The 17,535-nt window shown below is 38.0% G+C and overlaps 1 protein-coding gene across 1 annotated transcript in view; it reads right to left on the minus strand.

Moving 5' to 3' along the window:
• The window catches only part of RYR2 (ryanodine receptor 2 (cardiac)), a 509,242-nt gene that overhangs the window by 290,872 nt on the left and 200,835 nt on the right, over positions 1 to 17,535 (minus strand). The window contains 3 exon segments of the mRNA XM_012660153.1: positions 1,251 to 1,492; positions 2,733 to 2,866; positions 3,219 to 3,337. Of these exon segments, the coding sequence (XP_012515607.1) occupies positions 1,251 to 1,492; positions 2,733 to 2,866; positions 3,219 to 3,337 (495 nt within the window).

The following is a 17,535-nucleotide window of genomic DNA, read 5'->3' on the forward strand; positions in this document are numbered from 1 at the left end:
TAAAAAAATTCAACCATTTTGAAAAAAGTTATCTCTTTTCAAAACACTTCTTCAGAAGGAAATTTTGGATGAATATTTTCTGCAGTTAGCAAAGGTCACTGATGAGCAGGATGATATAGCGAATCATTTGAAGAATACACAGCTGTTACAGACCTATTAATTGGAGAATACAATGAAAGGTTCACTGACTTAGAGAATCATGACATCACACTCAAATTAGTGTTTTAGACTCACCTAGCAGATATCACCAAGGCACCTAAAGAACTACAGATGAACTGATTGAGCTCTCAGCAGATGACATTTTAAAGTCATTGTTTGATGCTAAGAAAGATCCCATTGAAATATGGAAAAAATGCAGTAGAATACCCATGCCTTCAGCAACAAGCCCAAAAAATGCTTTCTTGCTTTTTAAGTGCTTATTGCTTAGAATCTACATTCTCCTACCTAACCCAAATCAAGATGCTCTTAAGGTCATGAATGACAGGTACCCATCTAGAGGATCAACCGAAACTGCGGACCTCCATGCTGTAACCAAATATTCAAATGCTTTCCCAAAAAAGTAGACACAAAAAAGTCATTAAAAGGTTAGTTAACTTTAAAATTAACAAATAGTTTTCATTTTTTAAATTATTAAGTACATAATAGAGTTTTATAAAATAATGTACATTTTTAAGTATATCTAATTGAAGTTTCTTGATTACAGCTAAATTAATGCAGCCTTCCAACATGAAAAGGTTCCCCACCCCTGAACTTCACATTTTTAAACTGTTCTATGCTTCCAAAAGAAAGCATCATTTGCTTATGAACTACTACACTTTACAAATTACTTATTTTTGCCATTACATTCTCTAGCAGAAGGTTGAACTTAGTCTATTTCTTCCATTTATATTCCAGGGTTTGGTTTTTGTTCTTCTTACATCGGAAGCTAAAGCTTTGCACACCCCAATTAATAAGCAGGAAACATACAAGTAATTCACAGTTCATTCACTCATTGGAATGCCACTCTTTAAATATACAGTACTATTCATAAGCAATACATTCTCTTGGAAAGGTACTATAATTATAAGCATTTTCTTTTCCCCCGATGAAATTCTGCTTTTTACTCAACACTCTCACTTGCCATCCTCAAGGTTAAGTTTCTGAATAGTGAATGTATCCTACAGAAGCAGTACCAATAGCTTTCAGAAATGCACAGCAAGAGCAAAAGATCTCCTTCTGGAACATGATGAAAGAAATTGGACAGTACTTACCTGACCAGAGATGAAGGCCATCGAATCCATAGGAGAAGAGATCATCTCCAACACCATTTCCACCCCACTCTTCGCCCCCTCCAGGGTAGGGAGAATACCCTTCGGTGGAAGCCCAGCCCACTCGCAAGTGAGTTGCTTCAGCTGTCACAAAGGGCTCTGTGTGGTCCACCATCAGTTCATAGTACCATTTCTTATACTGAGCAGACCCTTCGCTGACGCCCAGAAAAATATTGGGTCTCATGCTTTAAAGAGATAGGAAGAGCATATGAGAAAATCCAAATAAATGTTCCATTGTTTTTATTTACATCTCACTATTTTGAACATTAGTCCTGCTTAAGATGCCACATTTTAAATTAATGTTTCTTTAAATACTATAAAATCATTAAAATAACCACTGAACCACAGTGAAAGCTAGTTCTATAGCTTTGTGTCACATGGGGTATGAGGCTGAAGCAGGTCATGTTGTTTGTGAAGGAACCAAGGTAACTAATCAGTTTTGTTGTTCATGTGCCTCACTACGAACAGAAAAATTTTAGTAAGTCGTCTTTAATTCCATTTTAGGAGGGGACTTATGGGAATTCTCATGAGAGTACTAGGGTTTAGTGAAGGTCTCAGGAGTTACAACTCATTAACAGCAGGTTTGTTGCATAAAGAACCATGAAGGAAGTCTTACATCAATGTTGTTTAAAAAACACAACATAGAAATATACAACAAATCCTGTTTCTGTTTATACAGTGCGAATATCTCCTAGATAGCTGCTAGATGGAATGTACCAAAATTACTACCATCACACGTGGCATTTTGTTGACTATGAGCAGTATTTATTACTATTTATTTGTTTATTTGGAGGGATTAGAAAGGCAATGTGCCACTGTGCTTAAAAGCTCAGTCTCTGGAGTTAGACCCAGATTCCATTTCTAGTTCCAGTTTTTTTATCTATAAAATGTGGATGGTAGCAGTACCTAGGAAAGTACACACATAAAAACAGTATAGAATACATGTAAAGCACTTAGCATGGTAGTTGGCATATGGCACTCGATAAATGTTACCTATCTTGGAAGATAGATCTAACTGAAGATATAGTTTTATTGGTTATTTTTGGAATTTATTATATTTTGGACATTCTATTTTTTATTAGATATAGCAGGCAACTCAAAGTGATACTGAAGGACGGCATTTTTAGTTATATTCTAAGAAGGTGTAAAACATAATTCTTTACAACTACATCCCTATATGACTGTCAGGCTGCTCCTGAAGATGTCAATGATAAACAGAAGCTTCTAAACAAGGAAAATCCATAATTTCCATGGTTCATTTATTGTTATCCCATCTGATTGGTACAAAAGGTTTCTATTATTCACTGAGGAAATACATAAAAGATCCTAATTGAATATTAGCCATATAGTGTCATAGCTACAGGGTGAGAACATGAATTCTTTTGTTGTGTTACCCGTTTGGTGGCATTGTCTATCTGAATTTACCTGCTGACATGGTTCACAAGACGTGTCTGCAGTAGAAGATCTCTTCCTGGTAGGAGATTGTCACAGATGAGATGCTGGTTAGAACGGACTGCAACCCCATGGCAAACACAGAGTGAGCACAAGACGTCTAGAACCTGCAAAGAGAAATTACTGTCAACTGATTCTAATTCTCCTCCCAGAACCATGTACGAGCAGCACTTTCCACAAAACAAACATATTCCCTCCAGTTATGTTTGACTCAGTCATATAAAATTACAGTATATTTCCCACTGATTTTCCAGCTTTTCTTCATATACAAATTGAGAACTGTTGATACTCTCCCTGATGCTATGAATAAACACTAACCAGTATTATTACTTGATTGAAATTAAGAGATGAAAAATACTCATGAAAAATTTGACACCTCTTTTAAAAATTATCTTACGTTAAAAATATATTTTAAATGATTCTAGAATTCATTCACAGAAATAAAATGGTTTACTTTACCTTATGATTTCTTCCATGCTTGTCTAAAAGCGAGATAATGGATTTAATATGCCCTTCTTTAATAATATTAAGAGCTTCTGGACTTTCAACTAACACACAGTGTAAAACTTCGAGAATACCTAAAGGTAAAACAAAGAAAGGTAAAAAATGTAATCTTTCTGCTATGACCAGTGTCTTCCTTTTTCTCCATGTGTTCATTCAGCTCAACATATAATTATTTTGTGCTCAATGCGACTGTCACAAGGCACTGTGATAGGTGACAGGTGGTGTGTGGGAGAGGGGACTGATATCCAAAGGTGATGGAATCACAGTTGAGGGAGGAAAAGGCAGACAAGGAAGACACAGTGTTTAGCTGAGGAAGCACGTAATTCTACCTGCAGGAGGTAGAAAAGAAAGCAACATATAGGTAGGGCTCTAGAGAATACATTCAGTGATCGTTTTCAGACTTTCCAAGAAAGGAAGGGCGGTACATGCACGAGTGAAGTCTTGTTTGAAGGGCATACCTGGTGTGCCTAAAATGTACAGAGCGAGTGGGGAAGGGGACAGGTAGGTTAGGGTCAGCTTATGAGGCTTCCTGGCACTGAAAGTATAATCCTGCAACAATACATCCTAATTCATGGAGATCATTATGTTCTTCTTGAGGTTTATAGTAGACAATGTTTCTCAGTTTGCAAAATGAGAGAAACATACAATACAAAAATAAATAGAAATACACAATACGCAAAACCTGATTAAAAACAGTGATATTTTTAAGTATCCGCCATCACAAAAAGATAAAGTAGAACAAACTTTTTCTTACCTAAGTTTAAAAAAAAGGAAGATGAAAAAATTCATTATCATATTTTTTAGTGTGAATTTGAAAAGCTAAATGTGTACATCTGTATTCAGTTTTTCAGAGCAAGCTTGCCTCGTCAATAATGAGAATTCAGGCCACTCATAGTAAACAGACACAACATACAGAAAACATGATCTCTCACTGAGAGTTACATAGTATTGGGATGGGCCCAAGAGGAACCCTGGTAGAAAGATTCATACATCTCAAAGGGAGTTCATGTTCTTGGAAAAGAAATGTAAAGTTTCAAGTCTACGCAGGTAGAATACAGAAGTAATTCTCTAAGGTTCTCACAATTTATACTTGATCCAAGTTCCAATCCATTACAAGAGTAGGGCTGTTAATGCTAATTTCTTCACTAATGACTGACTTTGTTGAAATATTATATATTCAGTTAAAAAAAATAACCCAACAGATCATGAGTTAATTTTTGGTGCCATTCAAAATTAGCTGTTACGTTCCAACAACTCATAATAGTCAAAAATCAAAGATAATAGAAAATAATAATACAAGAGGCTGATGGATAAGTTAAAGAAGATGGTTACATAAGTATACTGAAACTCAATAATTTCCTTTAGTATTATTTAAAAAGCAGTGATAAAATAAACGTATTCATTCTGAGCTAAAATAAATGGAAAAGAATTTTTAATAGATTAGTCATGTTATTCTGATATTTTTGTTTGTTTTCTCCCCATTATTTATTACTATAGAACACACAGCTGCCTATTTTTGTAAATAAAGTTCTATTGTGTATTCCATGCACATTCCACACAGGTTTGCATACCTGTCTATGGCTGCTTTCATACTGCAAAAGCAGAGTTGAGTGGTTATAACAGACCTTGGTCTGTTATGGTCCACAGAACCTATAGTAATTACTATCTGGCTGCTATGAACTGAACGTTTGTGCCTCCCCAAAATTGGTAAATTGAAATCCTAACCCCCAAGGTGATGATGTTAGGAGGTGGGGCCTTTTGGGAGGTGATCAGCTCATGAGGGCAGAGCCCCTATGAATGGGATTAATGCCTTTATAAAGGAGGCCCCAGAGGAGCTTTTTGTTCCTTCCGCCATGGGAGGACCAGCTTTCTATTAGAAAGCATCCCCCACCAGACACCAAATCTGCAGGAGTCTTAATCTTGGACCTCCCAGTTTCCAGAACTATGAGAAATAAATTTCTGTTGTTTATAAACCACCCAGTTTATGATATTTTATTACAGCAGTCCTGATTGACTAAACACCAGCCTTTTACAGAAAAAGTTTGCCAATCCTTGGTATAGAATTTAACCATTAAGAAAAAAGACCAAGAAGTAGAAGACCAAGAACAATAAATTCTCTTGGTAAATAAATGTTCGTAAAGGCCCTAAACCTTTATATGCCTAAACCTAAATATACCAAAAAAGGTATAAAAATAGTTTGAGTAACGAATTCTTAAAAGGAAAACAAATTGGAAATACCAAAGAGATCATATTTGAAAGAAATAAAGAAGAGCTATAGTATATTATGTGCACATTTAAATCATGCTGATGTATGCCTTAAACTCTTGGGTGAAAAATGAGGTAGAGAAACGGTGCTTAATAAAGATTACAATGGCAATACTTGACAAAAGATGATTTGACCACTAAATACTAAATACGCTGAATAAGACCCAGAAATGGCAACAGTTCATAAAGCCTGTTGTCAGATTCTCAAAGAAAATTTGGTAGATATAACAGTATTACTGGAATAAAAGAATTATGAATGTCCTATAAATTTCCCAAAAAAATAAAATAAAATCTTAATCAAATACAAAAACTAGTAAGGCAAAGCAATTGGATTTTATAAGTTTTAATAAATTTATAGATGTGATTTTAATGAAACTTTTAATAACATAGAAATATATAAGGTAACTTTTAAAAAGTAGATGTAAAATAGGATAACTATTCTAATTGTAACTATGTAAAATGTATTTATTTGTATAAAATACATATTTCAAAAAAGACCAGAAGTTAATACATAAAATGTTAGTCCTGGTTATTGCTGGATTAGCAGGTACACTGCTCTTCCAACATTTCCATAAATCCTATGAAATGAGCATGCGTAACTTTTACAGTAAGAAACGTATTTAAAAAGAACCATAACACAACAGGAAGCCATAACACAAATGTCTATTTCCATTTTATTTCTGCCACTAAATCTCAATAATTATTCAATTCATGCAACTTACTGAAGTCTGACAACAAACAGGCAGTGACATTCCCTGCCTCTCCTCCATGCAGTATATAATTATAATTCACTTGCAATTTACGGATCAATTCTGTTTATGTCTAATCTTATACTTCTCCTAAGTTACATGAACTTATTTTCATTCCATAAATTTAGAATAAGCATAAACAAAACCTACCTGTTACCACACACAGAACACACAAATTATAGTACTGAGGGGCTACATCAAGACTCAGTGTTATACAGCAATAGACCAGGGTTGCTCGCAAGGTCCCGGCCATTTAATATGCAAGCTCTGCCTTAGTGAGGGGGGGTAACAAGAACTTAGGTTGACTACTCTAGGTTGGTTTCAAAGACCATTTCCTAATGGTCGTTAGGGTATTTCAACTAGAATGATCTCTACATGTCCCTAACTCAACTTTTCCAAAACTGAACATACTACAATTTTTTGTATACATACATGTAAAATTGCTTCTCCGGTCCATCCACATACTCCAGCTAAAAGTCTTAGGTCGTTGTGGAATCCTCTTTCACGTTCTCATTTTACCCAATCTAGTCATTAAATTTCGTTAATCCTGTGTCCTAATTTATCTCCTAACCTCATCCTTTTCTTTCTTTGAATAGCCTCTTACTATTTCCCTGCCTCTGGTCTCTCCTCCCTCCCCAATCCATCTTCCATACTGCGGGCAGCTGTTATTATAAAACACACATTGAATGGATGTCACCCCCTTATTTAAAATCTTCAATGGCTCCCCAGACTTTACAAGGTCAAAGTCCATTCCCCTAGGCATACTATTAAAGTATCAGTCCCTACACTAGACAGTGCCACCTTCCTTCACAGCCTCAATTCCCACCACTTCCTCCTACAAAGAATAATATACACTTTTACCTAAATATTGATCATAAATATTTATTAACTACCTACCAGGCACTGTTCTAAGCAGAGGGGATCAGCAGTAAACCAGAGAGGCAAAGCCATCCTGGAACTTGTAGGAACTTTCCCACCCTGAATCCTCTGCCTGTGCTATTCTCAGACTTAACCACACTTCCCTTTTCTGAGACTGCAAAATCTCAATCATTTTGCAGAGGTTGAAAGTCACCTCATTTGGTGAATCTTTACCAATGCCGTGGGATGAATCAATTATTCCCTTTTTCTGTAGTATTGATCACATTACATTAAAATTATTTACATTCATTTCAACCTCCCACTAAAGAAATGAGTCCTTGAGGACAGGGATTGATTCAATGTGGCCTCCTTGTCATCCAGCACACGGCCCAAGGAGGTCCATCTCATGTTTGCCAAATGAATAAGTGAATGAATATAATGAACTGTTAGTCCTCACCTTCAGTTTAAACCAAATAAATCTGCAATTTGTTTATTTACTCATAACAAAATTTATTATTGTAAAATGTATGCAGAATAACTACTATGCCATATTTTATATCTGGAGACTTTCATATTAAAACCTTTATTTTTTTAAAGGTAGAGAATACAGATGACACAATATAGAGAATTTATATTTCTTAGTGCTATGATTTCCTTACCTGTGTTTTAATTTCATTGGGGAAAAATGTGACTTGTGAATTAGGCAAATTTCTGTGGTGGTCGGCACAGAATATAAAATTGAGATTGTAGGCACTGCACGTTTAATACATGCAAATACTTAGCTATTTTCCTTAAAACTTTTATGGCTGAAACTTTCTGAATTATTTATATTCTCATCAGAAAGAAAAATCTCCGAGGATATAACAAAATATCAAGGAATAAATTAATGGTATTGGGAACAGCCAAGTGTTATGATGGGTAGAGAATGTTCTGCATCATGTTTTCCATAACCGAAGTACAGTGGCCCTGTGCTTTTTACTGACAGACCTACACTTTTGTTACTTGGCTTCTAAAACTGTAGGAGCTTCACCTGAGATCAAAGTTAACAGTGCTATTGTCTATTCACAGATCCCACTTGGGGCTTTCTGAGGTTGAACAAGATTTGTTGAGAGTCTGCATGAAAAAACTAGCAACAAGCCTCAGAGCAGGAGCGCTAAATGTGATCTGACTTTACCCACCAAGAAGAATCTAGTCTGGGGATTTTGCCCCATGGCAAGTAGGCACGAGCTTGTGTCCGAGAGATGGAGTGCGCAGAACCAGACAGGTAGCCACTCAGGCACAGGAGGCCAATGTGGAGGCTGTGCAAGCCAAGACGCTGGTGCTCCTGTGATCGTCGCAGAAAAACAAGGGAAACCAACAAATGTGGAAAGGACAATACCACTCCTCCACCCAGGATATTGTTTTCTCACTTACACTTACAATTATTTGCAAAAATAAACCAAAATCATCTCAGAACACTGAGGTATATGTGGGTTTAAATAGGACCTAGTTCTCAATGCATGAAGGGCACATAAGTGTGATTCAGCTTTGAGAGAAGGGAAGTGTCTCCTCCATCTCTATTTCAAGTGGGAGCAATGACACTGAACAACATATTACCCCCCCAGGAGCACATGGCTGCGACTGAAAATTGCGACATGGAAACCCTTTAGTCTAGGCTAGAGGTCGGCAAACAGGAGGGCTCCAACCTGGGCGTGAATTAGTAGGAATCAAACCGCCCCCTCCTGAAGGAAACACTGGGAATTTGGCACAAGTCAAACAGTAGATGGAGTCCACAGCAGGATCCATGAATGTCACACTGAGAGACACTGTGACTTGCAAATTTTCAAACCACAGGTTGCTGTTTTGGGTCCCCCCCCCCCGCCCCCGACCTGGGCATTGAAACTCTTTGCAGCTTTTTGGTCAGAACCTTATTATTAATATCCACTAATTTCATGAAAGGCAAATGGAAATAGGGAGATGTGTCTTTTAGCTCCAGGTAATTAAATTTAAACACAGTGACACAATAAGTAAAAAGACTGGGGAAAATAAACTGGTAAGTGACTGAGAAAGAACAGGACAACACACAGAACACAAAACAACAGACCAGAACTATTCACAGCAGCTAAAAGAAAATCGTTCTGGAATGTAGTAACTAGGTATCCAACAGATTGTCATCCTTCCAAAAGAGGCATTGACTGGCAGACTTGGTGTTTACAAAGTTAATGGGGAAATACCATAATAAGAGGCATCACTATTATCCTGTTGCATTATGTAGTGGTGAGAAGCATGGACTCAAGCCAATGCACACAGATCGGAATCCCAGTAAGTTTTTAGCAAGTTCCTTAACCTCTCTGTGCTCCAATGTCCACATCCGTGAAATGGACACAGTAATGGTACCTGGGGAGGGGACTGCTGTGAGGAGCAATATACAGAAGGCATTTAGCACAGGGCCTGGATCAGAGCCATGCTATACAAGCACCTGCTACTATTTTATGGTTGTAACAAAATAACGTAAAAGGCAAATGAGACGAAGATCCACAGGGAAGAATTATGGATATGCTTCCTGTTAAGGAGAGATTAAAAATTAGACATAAAAAGTAGGGAAATGCTGAATTCATTAACACTAATCAGAGAATTCAGGGGAGATATCCATGGAGCAACATGACGACATGGAATCAAAGTTAGTTATTCTAATAAAATTAGGCAAGTTGGTAAATCCAGGAGAAATTAAATCAGTCTGTTAGACCTTGGTGAGAGAGACAGACACAGACAAAACGAGGAGGCCAAGTAGGCGGAACTGCAGAAGGCTTTGCGTACTTGACACAACAGGAGAGTGAAGCCAAAAATACAGTGAAGGTTTGTCCAAGTAGACCTAGGGTTCAAGAAATGCTAAAACAAGGCAGAAAGCTCCCCAGAGTTGATAGGAGCCCCTTCTCAGAGCACTAACATTATAAGAAAAACACGCAAGTAAAGTAAGCAGCAATTAGAGATAGCAGAAGACATGGTCCGGCGAGCTCTGTGTTGGCAAAAGATCCAAGGAGTTTGGGAGTGTTTTTTGGTTTTTGTTTGTTTATTGTTGCTACACTGCAGTGGTGAGGCTGAAAGAGAAAGAATCTGAGTTACGTGTAAAAGCACTAATCTATGTCTAGGCCTGTGCATTTGAGAAGGTTCTGTAAAGGTACACATCTATCGTTTTAGTCCACTATTTTTTTTTTTTTTTTTTTTTGATACAGGGTTTCACTATGTCATCCAGCTAGAGCACAGTTGCCCAATCATAGCTCACTGCAACCTCCAACTCCTGGGCTCAAGCAATCCTCCCACCTCAGCCTCTGAAGTAGCTGGGACTACAAGCATGCGCCTCCACACCTGGCTAATTTTTCTATTTTTTGTAGATACAGGGCCTCACTCTCACTCAGGCTGGTCTCAAATACTCCTGAGCTCAAGAGATCCTCCCACCTCAGGCTCCCAAAGTGCTAGGGTGTGAGCCACCATGCCCGGCCTATTCCACCAATTTAAATTAAACTGCCAATCAGTGATAACCATGCACTACTTGCAAGTTGTCTCCTTTTCAAGGGTGGGCACAGGTATGGGGGAGAATGAGAAAGTAGGAATGGCAGAAAGTTCTAATTTGAGCTAACTAGGAGCTTAGTTTGCTCTCCCTACCCAGGGAGGGTTGGGTCCACCCGGAACAAATAGCAAGAGTTGAACAAAGAATCAATATATAGCATAATTACAACACATCTTTTTATATTTTTTCAGTGAATTTTGCATGTCACAGTTGGAAGCACCACCAGCAAAAGAAGAATATTTTTGTCTATTTAAAATGGGTATAAATTTGAAGTCAAGAAATTAAATTTCAGTATGAGAGAAATTGCTAAATTTGTTTTTTAACATTTTTTAACAAATAATCAGAAAGAAAATAAAGAGAAAAAGAAGCAATGCACATTTTTCTTTCTATCTGTTAATGGGGGACTAACTCATGAAATAAATAGAAGCTACCCTAAATAGAGCTTCCATATCTCACCCAAGTAGAGAAAGAAAAATGGATTAAATTGATACTAATATTAAAATATATAAAGGCTTAAAAACAACAAACATAAGAAATGTGGTCTCAAGCCAAATTGGGAAAACACAATTGCATATGTTTCAAAATTTTTATAATGATTTTGAGGCTAAAGAAGAAAATAAGCTCATTAAATCCTGAGCTCACATAAAACTGAAATAGGGAGAAAAAGTGACAGAGGTTAAGATTAAAATATAACAGAGTTTTGCAAAAGTAGGAAAAGGAGAAAAAATTAATAAAAATGGAAGTTAGTGAAGATAAAGGTATATCACATTGTTATTCACATATGGAGCGACGGAATACCATGCATGGATACATTAGTAAAATAAAGAGACCTAGCGTATTTTACTGGAAGACAAGATGAATCTGAGCCAAAAGTTTCCTGGGATAAATTAGCTGCAATAAAGCACATAAAATGAACAATGTAATTATAATGTACTATGCAGCCTTAATTAGGCCTCTGATAGTTTGCTGCCTTCAATTTAGGGAGCCATGATTTATAAAAGGCAGACAAATGAGATAAGTTAAAGGCTAGTTAAAAGAAAAGAGAATGTCAATTAAAGGCAGTTCATGATACAGCAATCACGTAACGACATTAGAAATTTCATTCTATACAAATATTTATTTGCATAAATTGTCATATCTCAAAAGCTAACAGAGTGCTTAGTGCCAGACAGGAAATCATTAATATTTTAAGATATTCTTATCTTGCTACTGATGCTCATGGTTTGTGGGTTTGGAGTTTTTTGGGGATTGTTTCATTTAATCACTCTTTTATCACTGAGTACATCAAGCGGGGAGCTCTCTGTGTTAGGGCCTGGGTATGAGAAAAATGAAAAGCGAAACTGATATTATCCCTGCTCTCATGGAGCTTACAGATCATACAAGGTCAAGCCGAAGTGCATTACTTTCCTGTGACTTTAAAAGCATGACCTCTAAGCTGCTTAGCCTCAGATTATTCATCTGTAAAATGGAAATTATAACAGAACCGATCCTACAGAAGAATCGTGGAAGTCCAGGGAAGTAATGTGTATAGCATTCTCAGCACAGTGCCCTAAATGCATTTAAGATTTCCTTGGCCACACAATGGAAAACTATGTAGTCATTAAAATGTTCAAAAATCTAATGTCTATGTGTTACCCTACGAAATGTCGGTATCTGCAGAAATGCTGACAGATATAATTCATTGCTCTAAAGCCCTTTAAACAAATGCTTAAAAGACTTCTACACTGGAGGATTTTTAAAGCAGATCCTCTGGATAAATACAGATTAATCAGTTCCTCAAAAATATACTTGACTCAAAGCAGAAATTCTTTATTAAGAACTATGATTTTGGGCAGAAATATAAACTGATCATAGCATCTGCCTGAGCTTCACATCAATTTTAAAAGTTCTCCCACAGTAGGAGGACAAACCAAGGTCATTATTCCCAATAACTACAAAGGTTTTATAGAATAACCTAATTATGATACTTGGCAAGTGTGGAATAAGGGAAGGAGAAAAGTTACGTCATAGATCAATGAAAAGCCCCATTTTGGATAGGATAGGACATGCAGAATGGTTTGTAGTCCTGAGATCTATCAGTATGTGCAGGGCAAAGTACAACTTAAAAATGCATTTAAAAGTGGCTGTATTTTTAGAAAGCTAAGCAAATTGCTTCAGACCTAAGAGTATCAGAAAGTACTACCAAAAGACGTCAAAACACTCTGTGATTCAGTGAAGAGCAGTATTTTAAATCATTCACTTACTAAATCTGCATTGTGCAGTGTGGCTTAGGAGAGCAGATGTGAGAGGGATGCAGAGTGGCCAGGAGAGAGGTAGTCGGGTTAGGAAGCCGGAAATCACTTCCACTCTGAAATTCTACGACTCTACGTCAATGGGGTTTGCCTCTTTGCACTCGAGGGTTGTTATATTCCCTCATCACATTAGAAGAACACGACAGAGCCCATTCAATCCTTTGCCTACCCACGGCCCCCACCCGAGAGGCACCATCTATCATGAAGGGAAAGAGCATGAAATTCAGAGCCACACGGCTGGGGTCTCAGTCCTGCCATTGGCAGCTTGTGTGCCTTATGTGGCCTTGCAAAAGCAACTTTGCTGTGCCACAAGTCTCCATCTGGGAAATGGCAATACTAATATATTCACCTCTGCTATAGTCTGGATATAGTTTGTCCACATCAAATCTTATGTTGAAATTTGATCACTAATTTGGAGGTGGGGCCCAATGGGAGGTGTCTGGGTCATGGGGCTGGATCCCTCATGAAGAGATTAATGCCCTACCTGGGGAGGGGGGTATGAGTGAGTTCTCACTCTTAGTTCCCACGGGAGCTGGTTGTTTGTATTGTAATTTTTTTTTTTTTGATAGGTTCTTGTTCTGTTGCCCACACTAGAGTCCAGTGGCATCTTCATAGCTCACTGCAACCTCTAACTCCTGGGCTCAACGGATCCTCCTGCCTCAGCCTCTAAGCAGCTGAGATTACAGGCATGAGTCACCATGCCCAGCTAATTACTCTTAGTTTTTGTAGAGATGGGGTCTCACTATGTTGCTCAGGCTGGTTTTGAACTCTTGGGCTCAAGCGAACTCTTTGCCTCTACCTCCTAAAATGCTGGGGTTATAGGTGTGAGCCATCATGACCGGCCAAGAGCTGGTTGTTAAAAAGAGCCTGCCACCACCCCTTTGTCATTTCTTGCCTCTCTCACCACGGGATCTGCAAAACCAGCTCCCCTTCACCTTCTGCATGAGTGGAAGCAGGCTGAGTCTCTCAGCAGACTCAGATACCCAATTTTGAGCTTTCCCAAATATCAGAATCCTGAGCCAAATAAACCTTTTTTCTTTTTAAATTACCCAGCCTTAGTTATTCCTTTATAGAAACACAGAACAGACTAAGACAACATCATAAAATTATTATGAATATTAAATGAGTTAATGCATTTAAAAGGCCTGGAATAGTGTCCAACACATAAGAAGGCCTGCGTAAGTGTTGGCTATTATTATGCTTTTCCACATAAAATTCTCCATACCATATCTTAGCAGTGTTAACATGGGAAAATCTTGGTTTTAATAAAACAAAAATAATCTTGTAGCTATCAACCACTAACATTAAAAGAAGAAGGTGCTAGGTTCATATTGTGGTATTTTTACTCACTTAATTTAATGGACACATACTTAGCGTTACCAAGAGCCCTCTGAGGCAGGCAGCATTACAAGCCCCATTTACAGGTGCAAAGTCTGAGACACAGAAGGGCTAAGTGACTTGCTCAGAGTCATGTAGCTCTAAAGGATGGACTTGCAATTGGAATTTAGGCAGCCCAGCTCTAGAATCCATACCTGTAACCTCTGCTTCTCCTTAACAAAGTAGAAAAGAAGATAGAGGAAAATGATTAAAAAATGAGCTGCCATTTTTGATGAGTCAGTCTTGGCAGGGACGAGCCCTCCTTTTGATGATGAAATGGAAGGATACTCTCTTTTAGAGGATCAGGGACTTGGGACAGGCTTGACTTCCCACAATTAGGACCTCGTATCCTACTGGGCTGACTACACCCCGAGACCTACCATTGGTCATCTCTCTCCAGAGAAGGCACATTTGGTAGGTACCAAAGCAGCTGAGCCAATGTCCATCCAGACTACATTCACTGCATGACCCTGACCCTGACCCTGACCCTGAAGGGAGTGCCTGGACTGTGGTGCATCCTGCCTTGGTACCAAAGATGGCAGATTTGGATGGGTGGCGACTGGCTTCCTTCTTTTGACTACTGTGTTCAAACAAACATGCTCCCATTTTAAAAGCTTAGGTACTAAAAGGGCAGTCAAGAGGCAAGCTAGCTTGAGAAGACTGGACTGAGTTATTCACAATGCAGAGAAGTATCTATGAACTCAGTCCCAGACAACGGCCTTAAGTCATGACGGTGTACCTCAGATAGGTCAAGGACCCTTAAGCTTGACTGAAAGCAAGTCACACAATGTAATTACTTACAAAGATGATGCTAAAAATATTTAATAACCAGAATGGCAGGAGCAAAACCCAATCAAACCAGACAGTGGCAATAAACAGTTCTCTCTCAGTAGCAGTGCTTAAAAGCTGAAACTTCCACGTTCTGTCTGTGACAATGAAACATAAGCTCCGTACCCAAAGGACACTAGAAACAGGCCAGGTAGAATGGTAGAAATCACTGCTTGTGATTTTTGCTTTCTAATAATCAGTTTTTCTCAAGTGAGCCCTTAGTGGATTCTGTGGTTTTCCTAAGACTTCCTATTTTATTCCCCTGGTAAACCTGGATTTTGTGGACCACCACCTGGAGGGCTGTGTACCAGGAAAAATAAAATCAGCAAAAAGTGGGGAACGAGCGCAGGTGGCTGGTATCCTACCTCCAAACCAACCTGGAGAAAGTCACTAGTGTTGCCTGAATTGCTGTTATTACTGAAATCTGATAGCTGTGATTTCTGCATCACTAACAGTGGATCGCAAACAATATCCTGGGAGCCCCTGCTCTTTCTAACTCAACTGTGCATACCTAAGTAAAAGTCAAGGAGGAGGAGTTCCTGGCACACATGATTCTGGGACATATTATTCCACAGCTTACAAATTTTTCATCTTTGAAAACTGATGAGCTTATATTCTGCAAGAAATAGCTGTGACAACCTTGGAAGCTTTAAACTATCCTATTTCCAGGTACCCAAAGTTGGATCGTATGTGAGCATGAAGCTTTGGCATCTGGAACACACTCAAAGACTCCTCATTCAACTTAAACCCAGAGGGGATGCTGTTCAATGGCATTTACTAAGAGTGGGAAAGAACTTGCAGGAATCCCAAAGAAAGACCACTTCCATCTCTACAAAACTGTGTGGGGAACACACTACACAAGAAATAAGACTCAGAAAATGTCCGCAGCCTCCCAGCAAGCTCACATTTAGTGAGCTATCTCTTGCCCCCAAACAGCATTTCAAGTACTGAGCACATCCTAAAGAAAAACCCAGCCTTCAAAAATACATCAACGTAATCAACTACACTCGTTCGTACCGATCTTTTGTCTTTTCAATTAACTCTGGTCCAGAAGACAAAGTCACCAGTCACACAGAAAGGTGGGACAATATGTAATTTATCTTTCATTTCCCTAAGGAATTCAGGGTGGTCATTCATATAAACTGATCAGATACTCTACTATAGTGACAGGTGTCACTAGCATTCTCATCACAAAATATAAGTATCTGAGGTGATGGATATGTTAATTAGACTTATTTAATCATTCCATGTTGTGTGTGTGTGTGTGTGTGTGTGTGTGTACATATATATAATGATTATCACTCTGTACCCCCCAAATATATAAAATAATTATTTGTCAACTTAAAATTTTACCTGCAATATTTGACAAACTTCCCAAAAACAAAATTCTAAATGCAGTCCTTTTAACCTCAAACTAGCTTTTAATAATAGAGCCAGATGAGTAAATTCACACCTAACAGGTACAATGCACACTAACTAGGTGAAGGGCACACTGATAACGTTGACTCAAACTGTACAAAAGCAAATTATGTCAGCAAAATGTGTGTACCCCCGTAAAATTCTGAAATAAATAATAATAATAATAGAGCCACTAAAAGTCCAAGAGAAACTTATTAGGCTTACTGATGTGTTAAACCATACAGGAAATATTGTCAGTTATGAAACTGCACTTGATTTTCTTTGGGTTGTATTTGTATAAATATATTACAAATATCTGTTCCAAAACTATGTAAGATTCCTAAAATTCTAATATGCCTTATTATCAATAATTATATATGCTAAATTATTGTATGCCACAGAAATAACCACATCTCTTTAGCATCTTTAACATAATTATTCTAAGATCTTTATCATCCACAATTATTATTTTACTTTAATTCTTCTCAAACAATAGTTTATAATCAGCTATAGTCCTAAATATGCTTCTTTAAGAAAATGTCATGGAAAGAACTCCCCGACAGGCAGGGTTACATACATCCCTTCCGTGGCTCGCATCCACATGCCCGCACGCTGCCGGCAGACAGGGCCAACTACAGCTCGGCCACCTGCCCCTCTCGACTCCCTGAGCGCTTCGACTCTAGCTCTGTCGTTCGGTTTCTCCTTACACATCTTTTTTTTTTTTCCATTCCATATGCAGGAGCTTCTTTTTTCTCATTATTGGCAACAGAAATGACTGGATTCATGGTATTGTGAAAACATATTTGAAAGTAAATTCAAGATATGTTGGAAAGATATTATTGCTTTGCAATAATATTAGAGAGAGAGGTCTGTTTATGGGCCATTTAAACATAGAGGTAATTCTTGTAATTATCAATAACTCCCTTGGCTCAATTTCAATGGCAGGATATTAAGCGTAA

This window comes from Propithecus coquereli, unplaced genomic scaffold, assembly GCF_000956105.1.
Source record: "Propithecus coquereli isolate 6110/MARCELLA unplaced genomic scaffold, Pcoq_1.0 Scaffold66, whole genome shotgun sequence".
In the NCBI taxonomy this organism is placed as follows: Eukaryota; Metazoa; Chordata; class Mammalia; order Primates; family Indriidae; genus Propithecus; species Propithecus coquereli.